Below are 17,931 nucleotides of genomic sequence, written 5' to 3' on the forward strand. Positions count from 1 at the left end.
TTAAGGTTTATATTGTATTATGAATCCTGATACAAAAATTTTATACTTCCAATTAACACATTCTGTACCTACGGTTGAATTTCTGTACATGTAAATAAATAATTCGACAATTGGTGACACATAATATGATAACTACGTGTACATAAACTGTCAACTACAGGTACAAAATGTTAAGTGTCGAATATACATAAAGAATAATTGTTGAAACATAATATGATAGCTACAAATACAGAAACTGTCAACAACAGGTACATAATCAGTCCAAAAGCGGAGGGTGAGGGGATGCACTTACTCCCCTAATTAAGAGAGAATTACAAGGTTTCCCCGAGGGGAAAACATAGCAAGGGGGAAACGAGTTAAGGCTTCCGTAGGAAGTCCGATATATATACCCTCCCCTCGAAGGGGGATAACGTTCCTTCCCTGCTGCTTTTGTGCTAAGTCTAAGTCCTCGGCGTTTGAGAATACAAATGTAGGTAAGCTAGCTCCAGGTGGAGCTAACTTGCCGGCTAAACCCTCGGCGATAATTACAAATACAGAATCTGAAGGTTATTTTATGATGAATTTATAACATATGCAACTGAATCGGTCCGATGAGCACTTTTACACCCCAACATTGAACCAAAAATATCTTATTCATATGCACAACCTTAACCATAATCCTATTGCATTAGTTGGTAATTATAATTGGCAAGCTGGAAAACAAAACACCATATCGAAGTGGTAATGATTTGGTGAAAGCTTTATAATCTTCATGTAACGACAAATCTTAAAGCAATGACTTGTTCATACCAAGATTAATGAAAAAGGTGTTTTAAAAAAATCATACTTTAGAGGAAATGCATGAATGAGATAAAGCTGCTACATCTTAATTAACCAAATTAATATTGAAATGCTATAAATATGTTTTTTAGCATTTTGATTGACTGGCTTAGTTTCTTAAAGCAAGGGCTTAATTAAGTAGCTCTGATGATGAGTGGCACATTTTGTTCCCCAAACGTTTCGCTCGCCTATGTGTCCGCCACACCCGCGGGGCCTATCCATATACTATATTTATTGGCGCACCCTCCCTCGGTCACGAGTGGATGAAATATAATTTTCGTACTAAAAATCACAAATTTAATTATTATTAACAAATTTTAGTCGACATGGTCATACAAATTTGACAAAAGTTCAGTCACGAGTGAATGAGATATAATTTTCGTACTAAAAATCACAAATTTAATTATTATTAACTAACTTTAGTCGAGATGGTCATACAAATTTGACAAAAGCCTTGTTGAAAACAAATGTCGAGAATAGGTGCAAAGGATGTCACAAATTTAATTATTATTAACAAACTTTAGTCGAGATGGTTTGAGAACTAAGGTAAAGAACGTTGTCAAGTACCTTATGATCTTATTACGATGCAGTATCGTCTCGATTGAGGTTCAAACCCACCCCCTTCTATATAAGAGTGCAACCAGGTGCCATTAGACCACGAAGTTAAAGTATAATTATGTTATGAATAATTATTTATGTTTATTTGGGTTAAAAAAAAAACATAATCCACGGATCAAGTATATGGATCAGATTAAGGTTTGAATTTGGAAATATGTAAACTTGGAGCCCACTACAGGCCCATTTAAGGTGAGTTGGGCCCAAAACCTGTCAAAGGAGTCGAGGAGAGAGAGAAGGAGCGGAGGCGGGGCAAATTCTGATTCGAACTCACCGCTTCCCCAATCCCGCCCTCCACCCCTCCGTCATTCCCGCTGTTTTGAAGTTACAACTCTCTATTTTGCTTCCTTCTCTTTCTCTCTCTAAATCAATTTGTATCTATCTTCAAAGATACATACACATTGAAGGTTTGCTTTTCGTCGGTTACTCTTCACTCTGCAATGGCGGCTTCTGGAGAAGACCTCGACCTTGACCTCAATCTCACGCTCTCCCAAGTTCATCTGGATTCCAAAGCTCCGCGCCTCGTTCCTTCGTCTTGTCGGCCTCACCATTTCGCTCGCATTCCTCCTCCTCACCCTGTCACAGTCTCCGACTTTCGCACGGACTCTCCGCCTCTAGCCTCTGCTCAGCGGCATTCCGCTCCTCTCGGCGTTTTTGTTCCTGTCAGTATTTACATCACTTGTATATATGCATCTCTCATTTTTTGTTTTGTTTTGTTTTGTCTTCAGTGCATGATTGGAAACTAATCAAGCTATATTAGTTGCTTTTAGAATTTCTGAAATTCACTTCTAGGTTAATTTGAGGTTGTTATTTTGGTAATTCTATCTCTGCGTTGTGTTGTTGAGCCTTAACTTTGCTAGGTTGTTTGCGGCAAATTGTTCTTCAATTGCTTTTTACTCTTGTAGTGCTAGCTTTTGGTTCTTTGATGATAGCTATTGCTGCTTGCATGCTCTTGAGTTGCAAGTTTTGGTTCATCATTTTATGATCTCACTTGCAGTTGTATATGATGATGTGTCATGTGTGGATTATTAACCTTGGTTTACTAGTCTGTACAAATTATAGCTGTGTTGAGGAGATTGCTAGTGATCAGAATTCATATTCTTGCCTCATTTAGTTTTATGTTGTGTGGAAATGCACAGTATATTTATATTATGTTTTCTTGACTGTATCTTTGGATAAAGTTAGGATTTATTGCGGCTATGAGGTAGCCAGACGGTGGGCCAACAGCCCAACACAACCGTAAAACAAAGGAAATAATAAAAAGAAATGCTGAAAACAATGAGACAGAATAATTGCCCTCAAATTAAAATCTGAACCACTTACAATGTGATCCGAGGGGTATTACTGCCAAAACCGCCATAAATGCTACCTAAAATAGAATAGGAAGGTATCCTGCCAAATCCGGAAAAGATCCTTAGGGAATCTCGCCTCCCTTGAGTGCTGCACCCGGTCGGGCACCATGACCAGACTGCTTACGTCAGGCAGACCGGCTGGATACCGGCCCGGCCCATGTACTGGTAATGACGATCGGTTGGTGGGCTCCAGATACCAGGGTAACTGCTAGATAGAATTGCATGAATCCGCTTATAGAGTTCTAGGTGGAATTCTATAAAGTATAAACCACCATCATGATATGGTGGAAAGGGGGGATGTTTAGTACTTTTAGAAATGTGGTTTCAAGATTACTGCTATAGGCATATTTATATTATGATTTCTGTGCATTGATTTGATTCGATTTTGGTTCTTTTTTTTCTATTTGGATTCTGTTGTAAGAACAAATATAAATTTGCTTCAAGTCTCATATTTATATCTTAGCTTACAAATCTTTTGTTGTCTAATTAAGAAAAATGTGACTGGCTGCTCCGAGGCTGATAATATTAAAACTCTGACAATTCAAGTTCAAAAGACTGCTGAGACTGCCAATAATTCTCTGCTTCAACAAGCAACTTTTGCTGCTGAATGCCGTAAAGCAAGGGCTACAAAGCGTGCCAAGTATGGCACTCAGGGAATAAACTCAGGTAGTCAGGTTACATGAAGCAGAATGCACTGCATTTTGAGTTGATGCTGCATTGTTTTTGAGGACACTGACTTTGTTCATTTGTTATTTGCCTGTGTACCAGATCCTCTTGATAGCCTTACTGTAGCTGGCAGTTGTCGTTATGACAATTCCTTGGGTAAGTCAACCGTAGTAAATGCTAGATGTCTAAAATGCGTGGTTGATCTATTCATTATTTTCATGGAAAATATGCTACTGACAGCAAGATTTAACTACGTGCATATGATGATTTTTGACAGGCTTGTTGACCAAAAAATTTATTCAGTTGATCCAGGAAGCTGAAGATGGCACCCTTGATCTGAACCGTTCTGCAGATATTTTGGAGGTGAAGCATTTCATAAATTATAAGCTACAAAGCAAACTCGTAACTGGGTTTTGACTAGTGATCCTCAGTTAAAATTCTCTCTGTTCTCTTCTATTTTTGTTTCTCTTCCCTTCTTTTGAGTACACTTTTCTATGCAGGTGCAGAAGAGGAGAATTTATGATATTACAAATGTGCTTGAAGGAGTGGGAGTAATAGAGAAAACTAAAAAGAATCACATGCGTTGGAAGTAAAATAGCTGATTTTTTCTCATGTTTTTTTGATATTGTTATATGCTTTTGAGTTATGACCTCTAGATTGATCTTCACAGAGGATTTGAGACAACTGAATCAAGAGAGTTACATGATCAAGTCTATCGACTGAAGGTGGTCTCTTCAAATTTATAAAATCTCTTTGCTTGTAATTTGTTAATATTTTAAACTTTATACAAATGCTTCATTCATGGAAATGTATTTGATTGCACAGTGATGTATATATAAATTGCAATGCACTCACAGTAAACATAATGACAATGTGTAATCTTTGCATGTGAAGTATTCTAAGTGCAAAAGATGAAAGACCGTTAGTGCTATAGTTTCTATATATTCTACAATAATCCAATTTCTGAAAGCCATCCCCCCAGCCCCCGTAAAAAAGCTGTCTCTTATGTTGTTTTTCCATTTTGAACCAACTCTATCTGCTGACCATATATATAGCTAAAATGTATCAAAAACCCTATGCAACAAATAATACCTCCATCCCAATCAACCTTTACTTTTTCAGTGAATTGCATGATTTAAAACTTTGAAGTCTTATTGCTGCGATTTGCTGGTGATAGAAAAGATAAGTGCAATGGCATACTGGTTACCAGTTTTGTCTTACTGTTGAATAAAATGTTAAGAATGAAGCACTATTCTTTAAAAGTGTTCTACTTGTATTTGTATAAATTTGCTGCAAGTGAAGCACTATTCTTTAAAAGTTTGGAATGACTATTCCATAAAGGCTTTAAGTTTTAGGAATGAAATAAGGACTGTATTTCTTTGGGGCAGAGGGTTTGAATCTGCCTTTTGAGTTATTCACTTATTCCATTGTTTTTTTCCAACAAATTAGTTTTGTATTTATAATTTTTAACTTAAAAGGAAACATATACGGAGTATTATTCTAATCCCCATGTGCTCACAGCTTTTAGCTTCATGACAGGCTGAAGTTGAACACTTGTATACTGAAGATCAACAGCTTGATTATTGCATAAGGTTTGCCAGCCATCAGAGTACAGGAGAGATATTTTTGAATTATCAGTTTTAGAATACAGGGCTAATGTCTTTTATATACTCTTCAGGAAAAAGCTAGAGCAATTAAGGGCCCTTGAATCTGATTTAAATTGTCAGAAGTATGCTCTTTGTCCCCTTTTCATGTCTGCAATTTACTATTCATCTTACTAATTCCTAGACATCCATTTTGACTCTTTTCCAGGAACCTCTTTTTGACAGAGGATGATATCATGAGCCTACCACGCTTCAGGGTTGGTAACTCTTGTGCTAATGTGCCCATTTACATGTACATTATTTGGTTTCTAGTTCTAAAAGCACATACTGTTCCACAGGATCAAACTATTATAGCTGTAAAAGCCCCATATGCAAGTTCAGTTAAAGTTCCTGATCCTTCTGAGGTATGTAACTGAGCTTTTAGCATTATGAAATCATGTATACTGTGTTTCACTCTGATAGGTATCTGTGTGAGTAGGATGGTGTTTTCCCTGAGAAGCATTACAGGCTTATTGTTCGAAGCACAACCGGGCCAATAGACTTGTACCTCTTGAGGTATTCATTATAACATATTGGAAGTCTAGCCTGTGGATAGATAATCCCATCCCCTTTCTCTCTCTTGCCCTCTTTGTTGACTTGTACTTAGATTTGGTGTATAGAATCAGATCAATCAATCCTCAGAAAACATTAAAAATCCACTGATAAACTACAGACGTGCTTACTAATCACTTTCTGCTGACTATCTTTGGTGCACATGTAGCAAAAAAGATGGGCAACATGAGGATGTTACCGTCAAGCACGCAATACCCTCAGATTCATTGACTGGGAATGGTAGCAGAGACAACAAAATGGACATCACAATGTCTTCTGTTTCTTCAGATACTTCGACCCTGAACGCCAAAAAGCTATCCCAGATTCAGAAGATAATGCCCTCTCATGCCAGTGTAAGTACACACCATAGCAGTACTATATTTGTATTTCCCGTATATCTACTCCATTAGTCCTCAAGATGAAATGACGTTACAATTAAAACTCGGGGTTTCCTCAATCTGCAGATTGACGATGACTACTGGTTGTGCTCAGATCAGGTGGTGAGCGCAACAGAACTATGGGGACGTGAAGATTCTTAACAACAGATAACAAGTTCCGGTAGCCTAGATATGATGTGGAACAGCAGAAGAAACAAGGAAAAGTAGCCTATAGCAGACACTGTATATACTCTAATTATACACCTTTTTGTTTTCTCAGAGCAGTTGAAGGTTGGACTGACTTGCAATAGAAAGCATATTTAGTTTAGTCAGCAATAAATCGGAGCTGGAGATTTGCTGGAAGGCCTTACTACAAATATTGAAATAAAATAATGAATACAAAAATATAATGTAGCCATTTTATAATGGAAAAAGTTGTGTTCCTTTCTTATTACTATCTTTCTCTATTATTAAGTGGCCCTTTTTTTACTCTCCTTGTCTTCTTTCTTTCAGTAAACAATGGCATTATATTATGTTGACCTCAACAGCTTGGCTTTTGATATTGCAATATGCTGCATATGGAGTCTGAACTACTGAAATGTCATTGGCTTCACTTTTTTTTTTTTTTTTTTTTTTTTTTTTTTTAATAATTGTAATTTAAGCAAATAGACTTAACTTGACAATCACACTGTCAAAATAAGAAACTTTGGCCTTGTTTCGTTATTACACAAAGTTTGACAGATTTAATCGTATTTCAAATTGTTGAAATTTGAATGAGTAGTACTTTAAAATGATTTTTTTGCTCCTTAACAAAAAACGAAAATTGCACATTGAGGAGCAGTGAGCTCTCCTCTTCCCTCTTCAAATTTCCTCGATGTGGGACAAATAGGCATATGGGGAACCACAATTAAGGCTGAACCAGTAAAAACATATTATCGTCGACAGCAGGGTTCGAACCTGCGCGGGCGTAGCCCAACAGATTTCAAGTCTGTCTCCTTAACCACTCGGACATATCGACGCTATGGGACAAATAGGCATATGGAGATCCATAATTAAGGCAGAACCAGTAAAAACAAAAGATCGTCGACGGCAGGGTTCGAACCTGCGCGGGCAAAGCCCAACAGATTTCAAGTGTGTCCCCTTAACCACTCGGACATATCGACGCTGTGGGATATATAGGCATATGGGGAAACATAATCAAGGATGAACCAGTAAAAAAATATGATCGTCGACAGCAGGGTTCGAACCTGCGCGGGCGAAGCCCAACAGATTTCAAGTCTGTCTCCTTAACCACTCGGACATATCGACGCGCGGTTGTTGTGTCGAGATTTTAAATGGCTAGCACATATAATAAATTTTATTTCAGGAAATTATTTGAATGGAAACTCACCTCTCTCTCTCTCACTTCAATCTGTCATTCTCTCCATAACCTTCAAACCCCCCCCCCCCCCCCCAAAACACTTTATTATTATATTATTATCATCCAGAGTAAAATGAAATTGTAAATATGTAACAAAAAATAGTGATGATGAAACTACAAATGCTCATATAACAATATAATCAATTTTTAAAAATAATAAACTACTACATACATAAATATATCATAACCATTTTGCACAATTTTTTTAACCCATTTGTTAAAGTAGTTTAATTCCAAGTCATTTGGCTTTTCTATATAAAATGGACTCGTAATCTGTATGTTAATAGTCTTGCAGTGTTTGAATCTTATTACGGAACAAAATAAGAGTTTTGTTGTGAGTATTAGTGTATGAATCATACCAATGACAAAAAAAAAAGTATGAATTTGATCTTGTTGTGAACACTAGCGTACAAATATTTGAAGACTTAAATGCAAAATTCTAATTTAGCCAATGATAACAAAAAAGAGAATGGATGTGACATTCTTGTGTGTATGGTTCTAGTTTACAATAATTCAAATTCAATTGGTCGAGTGAAGTTTGGGAAGAAAGACTAGAGATTGAGTCTCACTCGGGACCGTGTGAGAATAACCTTTTAATGTGCGCACTAAACAAATGTCTAGTGCATGTGTCCAACTGAGTTACCATGCTTTACATCATTCCAAATGCTCTGTCGTCCTGTCGGGCTGGGGCGTGAGGTGCATTAAGGTTGGAGATTCAACATTTTAGGAAGAGAGAATTCAAAATATGGAGTAACATTTTTGTTAATAAATGTTTTATTTACTATAATTTATTGAGAAATAAAAATGTTTGACCAAAAATAATGGAGTAATTAATACCAAAATGATTGAATTAGTAAAGAATAGGCCATGGACTATGGCGAAATGTTTGTACCCACGAATCTCGCAGTCAATTACACCACCAAATACAAGATCCCATACAAATAATTGCAGGGCATTCTCGTAATTCCCACCCTGACTGGCAAAACCTGAACTTGAAGCAATACATTTGATGTTTGATCCAACCATCATCGTCAGCAGGTAACTGTCGGTGCTGTGTTGCATCAGCAACGCCCCATTTTTACAGACTCACCAACCGTTTTCTTTGCCCTTTCAACCATACATCTCTTCACTCCTCTCACCGACATTTCCATTCTCAACATTCAAGCTCAAAAGAAGAAGAAAAAAGGAGAAGAAAGAAGAAAGATTTGATTTTTGTGGAAAAAAGTTGCTGTATAAGGTACTGAACTCTTGTACTCTTAAACTCTGGTACTTAATGGTGATATATTTTGCTGATTTTTGGGTAAAGATTGGAGCTTTTTGCCAAGTGAGTGTAGATCTGAGTGGTGGGTCGTTTTTGTTGGGAATGCAGGTGGGAGAAAATGGGGGATAAGTCGAGGTCGAAAGGGGGTTGGTGCGGGTGGCTGCTGGTGTTGATAGTTGCGGCGGCAATTGGGGTTTCCATTTTCGTGCTTGTGAAGAAGAAACATGGCGGCGGGTCTTCGGAGCCCGATGCCGCCCCTGTTCCCGGGCCTCCTGGCGCCGTTACTCAGAAATATGGCGATGCCCTCAAGATCGCAATGCAGTTCTTTGATGTGCAGAAGTGTAAAACCTCTCAGGCTCTCTTTATATATTTCTTGAGTTTCTTTGTTTTTGGATCTTATTTTGGGTAAATCTCACATTGCGACCTAGCCTTCAATAGATCATTCTCACGGGGAGTTGAACTTGTAGCCGTGTTGTTACGAAGGCCACAGCCTAACCAACTGTCAGCCATTACCCGATAGTGTGTACTGTGTAGGGTAAATCCCACATTGTGAACTTAGTCAGCATGATTGCCTCAAATCAAGAAGGCTAATAGTCTACTCCACTTGGAGTCGAACTGGTAGCCTTGTGGTTACGAAGTTAACAGTCTCACCAACTTGGCTGGGTTGTCCCGTCTCTTAGTTTTACTTGATGAGTTGCAGTGTGATTTAGTTTATTGTTTGGGTTTATGTTGATTGTATAGTTTGTGTGATTTATTTGCTGTTAGATAGAGTGGAACTTGAGCATAGACACTCTGGAAATGATTTATAAAACTGCTAGTAATTCAATGTTTTACCTTCTAGGACTATGGCTTAATAGATTTGACTATTGATTAGTAGATCACAGATTCATAAGCTATTAAGAGTTCAACTTGATATTCAAATATTCCAACAAAACTAGGACCACGAGAAGGTAGACCAGCCTAGGTTGTCCATAGTTAGCCGGCTCAAACCAAGAAGGCCAATAGATCGCTCCTGCCGGGACCTGGGAGTCGAACTTGTAACCTTATAGTTATCAAGTTAATAGTTTGACCAGCTTGGCTAAGGTTGCCCCCTAGTTGTGTGTTTTTCGTTTGCTGTAAATGTGTATCCAAAGGCTTGAAAAGCGACTTGATGTTGCAGCTGGAAAGTTGGTAGACAACAAAATATCATGGCGAGGGGATTCTGGTCTCAAAGATGGCAAATCAGCAAGTCTAGATCTGAGTAAAGGAATGTATGATGCTGGGGACCTTATGAAATTCGGGTTCCCGATGGCTTATACTGCGACAGTATTGGCATGGACGATCCTCGAGTATGGTGATCAGATGGCGGTAGTGAAACAGTTAGAACCTGCCAAAGGTTCGCTCAAATGGATAACTGACTACCTTGTCAACGCGCATCCTGAGGATAATGTCCTTTACATTCAGGTTGCTCTGATCTTCCCATTTATGTACTTTTGTTTCTTATTGGTTCGTATTATTAATCATGACTCCAGTTATAATGTTCTATTTCGTTTTTGTTAAGAGTCACATTGAAAATAAGACAGAAACATATGAGTTTATAAGGCTATGGCTAGACTAGCTAATTGATTGTATTCAGTCTTTTAGTGTGGTTTCTTAGATTCTAACATGGTATCAGAGCTTGTTCGGTCCACTTTGTGTCTGCCTGTGGTAATCAACTATACTGGCATTTTTTCATTGTTTGAACTCTTTGCCAGGTGGGTGATCCCGACATAGACCATAAATGCTGGCAAAGGCCTGAAGAGATGACTGAATCGAGGCCTCTTACCCAAATCAACGCTTCTGTCCCGGGAACCGAAGTTGCAGCTGAAACTGCAGCAGCTATGGCAGCAGCATCCCTTGTGTTTAAATCCTCCAACTCTGAATACTCGAGCTCGCTTCTGAATCACGCTAAACAGTTGTTTACTTTTGCTGACAAACACAGAGGATCTTACAGTGAAAACATTCCTAAAGTTGCCACATATTATAACTCAACGGGATACGGTGATGAACTCTTGTGGGCAGCAACCTGGCTCTATCACGCAACAGGAGATCAATCGTATCATGATTATGTGACCGGGGACAGCGCGGATGAATTTGCTAGTTTTGGAAATCCAACCTGGTTTAGCTGGGATAACAAACTCGCGGGAGTGCAGGTATTTGTCTATTTCCTCTTTTTTTTTTTTTCAGTAATTATACCAGGTTAGGCTAATAATGGATTTTGTTAAGAGTCCCACATTGAAAAATAAGAGAGAAACATATGAGTTTATAAGGCCCATGGATTAAACTAGGTAATTGATTGGATTGAGTCTTTTAGTGCCATGGGTTAAACTAACTAATTGATTGGATTCAGACCGGGTCACGGTTCTTTTTGATACAAATATCTTTATATCATTGAGATAGATGTGCTTCTTTGGAAAATGTTCTAATCTTGAACAATGCAGAATGCTCGTTCTTAATTAGGTGAATGACTCTAATCGAATTGCAGGTTCTCTTGTCCCGGGTAAGTTTATTTAGGTCAAAGGATTTATCAAACTCGAACGTTCTGATGAAGTATAGGAGCACTGCAGAAGCAGTTATGTGTGGCCTCTTACCGAAATCTCCTACAGCCACATCCAGCAGAACCGATTGTAATCTTCTGTCTTTTACGTTTTCCCTCACATATACGTGACCATTCCATTCTCGTATTAGCATAAACCTTTAGTGTGTTCACTGCTTACTCTGACCGTTTTGCTGTGCAGCTGGTTTAGTATGGATAAGCCAATGGAACGCTTTGCAGCATCCCGTAGCCTCGGCCTTCTTAGCTGTAGTCTACAGCGATTACATGCTTTCGTCTCGCACTGCAAAGATAACGTGCGATGGAAAATATTATACCCCATCTGATCTGCGGAAGTTTGCCATGTCACAGGTGCCATTTTCTTTACGTTCCGAAATTTTCACTCATATTGATAACGAATGAACTATATGTATATTCAAGTGTGCTCGGGACTTAGACAAACATGTTTTCCTCTTGTCTAGGCTGATTATGTTTTGGGCGACAATCCAATGAAGATGAGTTATCTCGTTGGGTATGGAGACAACTACCCGAAATATGTTCACCATCGAGGAGCCTCGATACCCACCGATGCAACAACCGGGTGCAAAGATGGCTTCAAGTGGCTCGAATCCACCCAGCCTAACCCCAACGTTGCAGTTGGGGGACTCGTCGGTGGGCCATTTCTGAACGAGACGTATATTGATTCAAGGAACAACTCGATGCAAGCGGAGCCCACGACCTACAACAGTGCAATCATCGTCGGCCTTCTTTCGGGCTTGGTTACAACCTCTTCAGTTGTTCGCTCTTTCACTTGAGGTAGGCTTCACACGCAATCCACCATTATCTTGCCTCGTGTCGTATATATAGCTGTGTGCACACATCTCTGATATTGCATTATTTGGATCAACTAGTATGTTGTACCACTATTAGTTTGTGTCAAAGCAAAATGAGTTTTGTAGTGTGTAAAAACATATAATCTATGTTTAAGAAAAAAGGCTTTTATGATCTGCCAGTTCTGCTCCTATTCATTTCTATGATGTTAAACATACTTTTGCAGGCTTAAATGCTTAATCTTGTTCATTATGAGACATTAATCATAGAATTAGAGTAAAATGAAAACAAGGTTACAGGTTTCAGGTTTGACTCCCAGCGGGAGTGGCCTATTGAATTTCTTGGTTTGAGCCGATCACAGCTATATAGAAATGTCAACGGGGCGGGGGCATACCCCCCATCTCCGCTGGGAATGGGAAAAATCTCCCCATCCCCATCCCATCCCAGTTTCCGTCCTCGCCGGGGAATTAAATATTCTCCCCATCCCTGTTCTCCTATTTTTGATCTCATCCTCGTCCCCAGTAGGGCAGGGAGTCAGGTTCCCCGTCGGGTACGGGTACATTTGACATCCTTACAACTATAGACAACCTAGGCTGATTTACCTCTTTGTGGTCTTTTGCCAGCTAAGGTCACAAGACATGGTTTACCCAACGCACACCCTTGGGTAGTGACTGCGGGTTTCCCTCGTCAACCAGAATAGAATGAACACAAAAGTCCAATCATTAAACATTCCTTTGACAGACAGATTCTTGCCTATTACTCAGGTTTGGTTAGCACTAATTGAGATAATCCTAACTAAGAAAGACATTAATCATAGAATTAGGGCAGAATGGTACACAAAAATCCAATCATTAAACATTCCTTTGACAAACAAACTATTGCTGATTACTCAGGTTTGGTTAGCACTACTTGACAAAGTGAATCAAACAGTTACAAACTGACTGATAAATTACTTGCTCACCCAATGGTAAAAACCGAAAAAAAAAAAGAAGAAAAAATCCACAGGAAGCTAAAAGAACTGTGGAACTACAATTCCATTGAACTTTGCATCTAAACTTTGCCTGTGTGATAGAAATTATCTGCCTTCCAAGAATTGTGGAACATGTGTTTTCCCTGTACAAAGTTTCCCAGATCTCAACGGGCGATTTCTGACTTGGTCGTTGTGTAGCCCAGCTGTTGCTCCATCTCCCAGCTTAACTTTGGGGCAACCCCATTGTGTTTTGGGACATAATCCTACACAACATACATAGGAATAGTTTAAGATAAACAACATTGTTCATGAGTTCTTGTTTGACCTAAGAACATTGGTCCTAGTCCTACAAAAACTCTTGATGCCCTATGATGCAAGAATTCTTTGTTGATTCACACATGCTATAGATGAATCAATGATGGGTATGTACCTCAAGCTTGGACATGAGTTCTTGGGCAGTCGGGGCAGATACGACGATGTGGCGGGCAGACGGTGTGATGAATCCTTCATTGACAGCTTTGTCTATGAAACACAGAAGTGAGTTGTAGTATCCATCTACATTCAGCAGACCAACCTGTATATACACCACAAGTAATAATATCTACATGGTTACAGTCCATAAGAACAAGCTCTCTTACTGTCAATCTATCTGTAATTTAATTTATAGTGTTCGAATTTAAACTCATTTTTTTTATACAGTATATGTTATTTTCACTATTGTGAGACTAATATGGATTTGGCCTGCGTCGTGCTCGTGGCATGCGAAGTTTGACTCTTCCTGATGCACACATACTAGAGTTGATCATCTGATCTTAAATCTAGACTTTGTTTAAGGAGAAATGAGCTCCTCCTACTTGAGTTACAATATATGGTATTTTCACTGTTGCGAGACTAATTTGGATTTGGCTTGGGTCATGGCTTGCAGAGTTTGACTCTTATTCATAGGAAAGTTTGGTCCTAATGCACACATACCAAAGTTGATCCTCTGACCTTAAATCTAGACTTTGTTAAGGAGAAACGAGCTCCTCCTTCTCAAGTTACACTATATGGTATTTTCACTATTGCGAGACTAATATGGATTTTGCCCGGATCATGCTTGTGGCCTGCAGAGCGACTCTTATACATAGAAAAGTTTGGTCTTGATGTGCACATACCAGAGTTGAACATCTGACCTTAAGTTTAGACTCTATTCAACGAGAAATGACTAAACAAGCTCCTTTTACTCGAGCCACACGTGTGTAGTTGTAGACTAACTTGTTTACGATATATTTACTGAATGAAAGACGAAAAGACATTCATACCGGTTTGTCATGAATGCCTAACTGAGCCCAAGTTATGACCTCCAGGAGCTCCTCTAAAGTTCCATACCCACCTGCAGGTCATTATCATCCCAAACACAAGATGGGATTAGGACAAAACTAAGCACAGTTAATTGCCAGATTAAATCTCAAATCAAGAACCAAACAAGATGGGATTAGGACAAAACTAAGCACAGTTAATTGCCAGATTAAATCTCAAATGACAAAACTAAGCACAGTTAATTGCCAGATTAAATCTCAAATCAAGAACCAAACAAGATGGGATTAGGACAAAACTAAGCACAGTTAATTGCCAACAAGATGGGATTAGGACAAAACTAAGCACAGTTAATTGCCAGATTAAATCTCAAATGACAAAACTAAGCACAGTTAATTGCCAGATTAAATCTCAAATCAAGAACCAAACAAGATGGGATTAGGACAAAACTAAGCACAGTTAATTGCCAGATCAAATCTCAAATCAAGAACCAGGCCAGGCTAATACTGTATGCAAGCAAACAGGATGTGACAGCAACAACATTAATCATGTTTCTCAGACAAAAACAAGTTAATCATAGTTTTTGAACCTAAAACACAGAATAATGTAATAAAAGTAAATAGTACCTGGCAAAGCTATGAAAGCATCAGATTGCTTGGCCATTTCTGCCTTCCTTTGGTGCATACCAGACACAGCTCTCACTTCCCCCACTGTCTCTCCAGTGATCTGTGGGTAACATTAGGGACACATCTTCATCAACTTTCAACTTTTAAATCATCCCATCGACTTTAAACGGTCAATAATTGCGTAAATATACATTAAATCTACCCCTCAAGGCCTTAACATACCGAGATAAAATAGTTAAAAGTATATACTTCTAAAAATTCTGACTTTACATGATAAAATCGATTCGGGTCGAAACAAAATGATGCGTTTAAGTATATACTTCTAAAGATTTTGACTTTACATGGTAAAATCAATTAGGAACACAAGTTAGTTACATTATTAAAGAAACATATAAATTACCTCTCTTGGCATCAGAGTTTTAGGAATCACCCTGTCAGAAAACACAAAGGAAAGGGAGACAAAACAACATCAACAAATGGGGAGAAGAAAATAGATTAAAATTTCAAGAAAAAAACAGAAAAGAATTAAAAAAAAAAAGAAAAAAGAAAAAAGATACCCTAAAACATGTCTTCCACCATTATAAACAGCTTGGGAAACTAGACCCATCAAGCCTATGCTCCCACCTCCATAAACCAGGTCTATGTTCCTTTCAACCTGTCAATTTTCAAAAAATAATTTTTTATATGATTAGAAAAATGCCATTGCTTCCATTAGCACGCAATTTAATTACAACTTGAATCAATTAAAAAAAAGTTACACGCAAATCTTTCTTGACATTACTTGCTAATAAACAAAACATTAGCATTCCAATCATGTTTGCAAAAAACAGGACAACCAGTCAAGTTGGTCAGATTGTTTGCCTATTGGCTTTCTTGGTCTGATCCTGTCATAACAATCTAAGCTGGTTTACTTCTTGTAATATTTTGTCGGCTAAGATTACAAAGTGGGATTCAACCCGTGCAAACCATCGAGCAGTGACTACAAGATTTTCTAGTACCAAACCCCTTTCTAGTTAGATCACAAAAAGGCTATATATCTTCAGGTTCTTGCATGAACATGACAAAAAGAACAATTGTGTGAAGGGGGGAAAAACTAAAAAGACTTCAACTTTACATGGTATAAACCATCATCTTTGCAGGGAACATGGTAAAAACACTCATCTCTGCAGGGAAAAAAAAGACCTCAACTTTATGACATACCAGTTGGTTTGCAAGCTGGATAGCTGCAAGCTGGTAACTAGGGTTCTTGCCAGGGCTGCTGCCACAGAAAACACAGACCCTCTTGAATCTTGATGGCTGAGAAGGGGGAGATGGGGATTGGAACTGGTGGGTATTGTCCATAGCTGGGAAAAAAAGCAATTTTGGGTAGTACCCTTTGTTCTTGGTGGTTTTTGGTAGTAACCCAAGGAGAGAAACAGAGAGATGGAGAGAGATAGAGGGAGAGAGAGATGGATTGGTAATAGGTGTGGATGAGTTTAGAGGTGGGTCAGCAAGTTTTTTCTGCACTTCTCTGAAATTTGTATGGCAAGAAAGAATTTAATTGATAAAGAGGGAGTGTTATTACTAGGTAGAGGAGGGAGGGAGGGAATGATGTGTGTTAGTTGTTTGGCCTTATTGGCCCCTTCTTTTATATCCAAATATCAAATGCCACTTCTCCACTACACACACTTGGCAATTTCTCTCCATCATTATTGCACTAAATAAACTCTTTTTTTTTTTTTGGAAAGCCACTAAATAAACTCTTATCTTAACTAAGTTACACATCTTTTCAACCAATAAACCATATTCAAATTAAAAAAAAAAAAGATTTATGAATTTCTTACTTACACAGTTACACTACCTCAAACAATCTGGGGATAGGCTCTACCAATTTAGTTTAGAGTGAGTTGGAGTTAGGCTCTTTCTTAGCAGAAGGGTGTAATTAGTGTAGAATTGACGCACCTTAAGTATAGAATTTACGCACCTTAAGTGTTAACTTGTGCGCCTTGAATGTTAACTGATGCACAAGATTCAAAACTGATACACCTTAAACTTTAAAAATACACACTTTAAGTGTTAAAATGATGCACCTTAAACTATAAAACGACGCATCTTAAATTTTAGACTTAAACGCCTTAAACTGTAAACTTATGCACCTAACGCTACAAACTCACGCACCTTAAACTTTGCGAAAACATACCTTAAGCTTTGAGAGAACGCACATTAAGCTTTACAATTAAGTACCTTAAGTTTTCAAGTGTAGAACTGATGATGAACCTTAAGTACTGAAATGACGCACATAAAGTTCTCAACAAATATGTAAAATTGCAATAATGTCACCATGCTCTTTTTTTTTTTTTTTTTATTTATAAATTTATGTTATTTTGGGTTGTTGATTTTGATAAGATTTATGATTAAGATTAAACCTCATCTTTCACCTGAAGAATACAACCGCACCTGATCATATATATATATATATATATATATATATATATATATATAAAATACAACCGTAATTGGATAAAATGATAAATTGCTAAATTTGGACGGTAGAAATTTTTCTTTCTTTTCCTTTCTCCAAATGGTGTCATTTTCTGCATAAAGCTTATAGAGCTGGTACGAAGGAAGGTTGTGTCGCCAAGTGGGGCCCAAGACCTGCCGTCAAACTGGCGCGTGGGAGGGAGCAATCAGAACCGTTGATCCGGCATCTAACAACAATCAGTCAGATCGACCGCTCCGGGTCTGCCCTCCCAATGTGGGGCACACTGAAACTGCAGGGCGCCACGTGTTGCGATTGATAAGGTGGGTCCCACAGCAGTCCACTTGGCAAACCTGGCATGGGTCACATGATTTTTTTAATTATATTTTTATAATTAAATTTCTCATTTCATCTGTCTATATTTTAAATCATATAAACAGGTCACTACTCCTTTAGGAGGTAAATTTTGATACCTATTATTATGTTATTATGTT

General features: G+C 38.2%; 3 protein-coding genes and 3 non-coding genes across 7 annotated transcripts; 2 read left to right on the forward strand and 4 right to left on the reverse strand.

Moving 5' to 3' along the window:
- Positions 1–1,691: 1,691 nt before the first annotated feature.
- LOC116027863 (transcription factor E2FC-like) lies at positions 1,692–6,462 on the forward strand. Of its 2 annotated transcripts, none has more exons than XM_031269635.1 (13): positions 1,692–2,096; positions 3,278–3,452; positions 3,555–3,608; positions 3,730–3,815; positions 3,953–4,041; positions 4,123–4,177; positions 4,992–5,044; positions 5,131–5,181; positions 5,265–5,313; positions 5,395–5,460; positions 5,535–5,611; positions 5,817–6,000; positions 6,112–6,462. In XM_031269635.1, the coding sequence occupies exons 1-13, from the start codon at positions 1,875–1,877 to the stop codon at positions 6,184–6,186; spliced, it is 1,236 nt and encodes a 411-aa protein (XP_031125495.1). In that variant the 5' UTR covers positions 1,692–1,874; the 3' UTR covers positions 6,187–6,462. The 2 variants fall into 2 exon arrangements, with proteins under 2 accessions (XP_031125495.1, XP_031125496.1); XM_031269636.1 differs by having other exon boundaries at positions 3,959–4,041.
- A 498-nt stretch (positions 6,463–6,960) lies between these two features.
- On the reverse strand, positions 6,961–7,042 carry TRNAS-UGA. The gene has a single exon. It is a non-coding gene; the product is annotated as a tRNA-Ser (tRNA).
- Positions 7,043–7,105: 63 nt separating this feature from the next.
- Positions 7,106–7,187, reverse strand: TRNAS-UGA. Its single transcript has one exon. It is a non-coding gene; the product is annotated as a tRNA-Ser (tRNA).
- A 63-nt stretch (positions 7,188–7,250) lies between these two features.
- On the reverse strand, positions 7,251–7,332 carry TRNAS-UGA. Its single transcript has one exon. It is a non-coding gene; the product is annotated as a tRNA-Ser (tRNA).
- A 1,124-nt stretch (positions 7,333–8,456) lies between these two features.
- On the forward strand, positions 8,457–12,278 carry LOC116028058 (endoglucanase 10-like). Its single transcript, XM_031269852.1, has 7 exons — positions 8,457–8,681; positions 8,814–9,046; positions 9,865–10,148; positions 10,439–10,876; positions 11,209–11,350; positions 11,462–11,628; positions 11,739–12,278. The coding sequence occupies exons 2-7, from the start codon at positions 8,824–8,826 to the stop codon at positions 12,069–12,071; spliced, it is 1,587 nt and encodes a 528-aa protein (XP_031125712.1). The 5' UTR covers positions 8,457–8,681; positions 8,814–8,823; the 3' UTR covers positions 12,072–12,278.
- A 639-nt stretch (positions 12,279–12,917) lies between these two features.
- On the reverse strand, positions 12,918–16,566 carry LOC116026543 (cytokinin riboside 5'-monophosphate phosphoribohydrolase LOG1-like). The gene is made up of 7 exons (XM_031267858.1): positions 16,180–16,566; positions 15,537–15,634; positions 15,380–15,410; positions 14,980–15,079; positions 14,359–14,429; positions 13,488–13,631; positions 12,918–13,320 (listed from the first exon to the last, which is right to left on the reverse strand). The coding sequence occupies exons 1-7, from the start codon at positions 16,318–16,320 to the stop codon at positions 13,222–13,224; spliced, it is 684 nt and encodes a 227-aa protein (XP_031123718.1). The 5' UTR covers positions 16,321–16,566; the 3' UTR covers positions 12,918–13,221.
- Between the last annotated feature and the right edge of the window lie 1,365 nt (positions 16,567–17,931).

This window comes from Ipomoea triloba, chromosome 8 (genome assembly GCF_003576645.1).
Source record: "Ipomoea triloba cultivar NCNSP0323 chromosome 8, ASM357664v1".
In the NCBI taxonomy this organism is placed as follows: Eukaryota; Viridiplantae; Streptophyta; class Magnoliopsida; order Solanales; family Convolvulaceae; genus Ipomoea; species Ipomoea triloba.

Coding starts and splice junctions, on each gene's coding strand:
- LOC116027863 (XM_031269635.1), top strand. CDS start 1,875: ATGGCGGCTTCTGGAGAAGACCTCGACCTTGACCTCAATCTCACGCTC. Junction 2,097..3,277: donor CTCTCGGCGTTTTTGTTCCT/GTCAGTATTTAC, acceptor TGTCTAATTAAG/AAAAATGTGACTGGCTGCTC. Junction 6,001..6,111: donor TAATGCCCTCTCATGCCAGT/GTAAGTACACAC, acceptor CTCAATCTGCAG/ATTGACGATGACTACTGGTT.
- LOC116028058 (XM_031269852.1), top strand. CDS start 8,824: ATGGGGGATAAGTCGAGGTCGAAAGGGGGTTGGTGCGGGTGGCTGCTG. Junction 9,047..9,864: donor GTTCTTTGATGTGCAGAAGT/GTAAAACCTCTC, acceptor TTGATGTTGCAG/CTGGAAAGTTGGTAGACAAC. Junction 11,629..11,738: donor GGAAGTTTGCCATGTCACAG/GTGCCATTTTCT, acceptor CCTCTTGTCTAG/GCTGATTATGTTTTGGGCGA.
- LOC116026543 (XM_031267858.1), bottom strand. CDS start 16,320: ATGGACAATACCCACCAGTTCCAATCCCCATCTCCCCCTTCTCAGCCA. Junction 15,635..16,179: donor TCCAGCTTGCAAACCAACTG/GTATGTCATAAA, acceptor GAAAATTGACAG/GTTGAAAGGAACATAGACCT. Junction 13,321..13,487: donor AACTCATGTCCAAGCTTGAG/GTACATACCCAT, acceptor TATGTTGTGTAG/GATTATGTCCCAAAACACAA.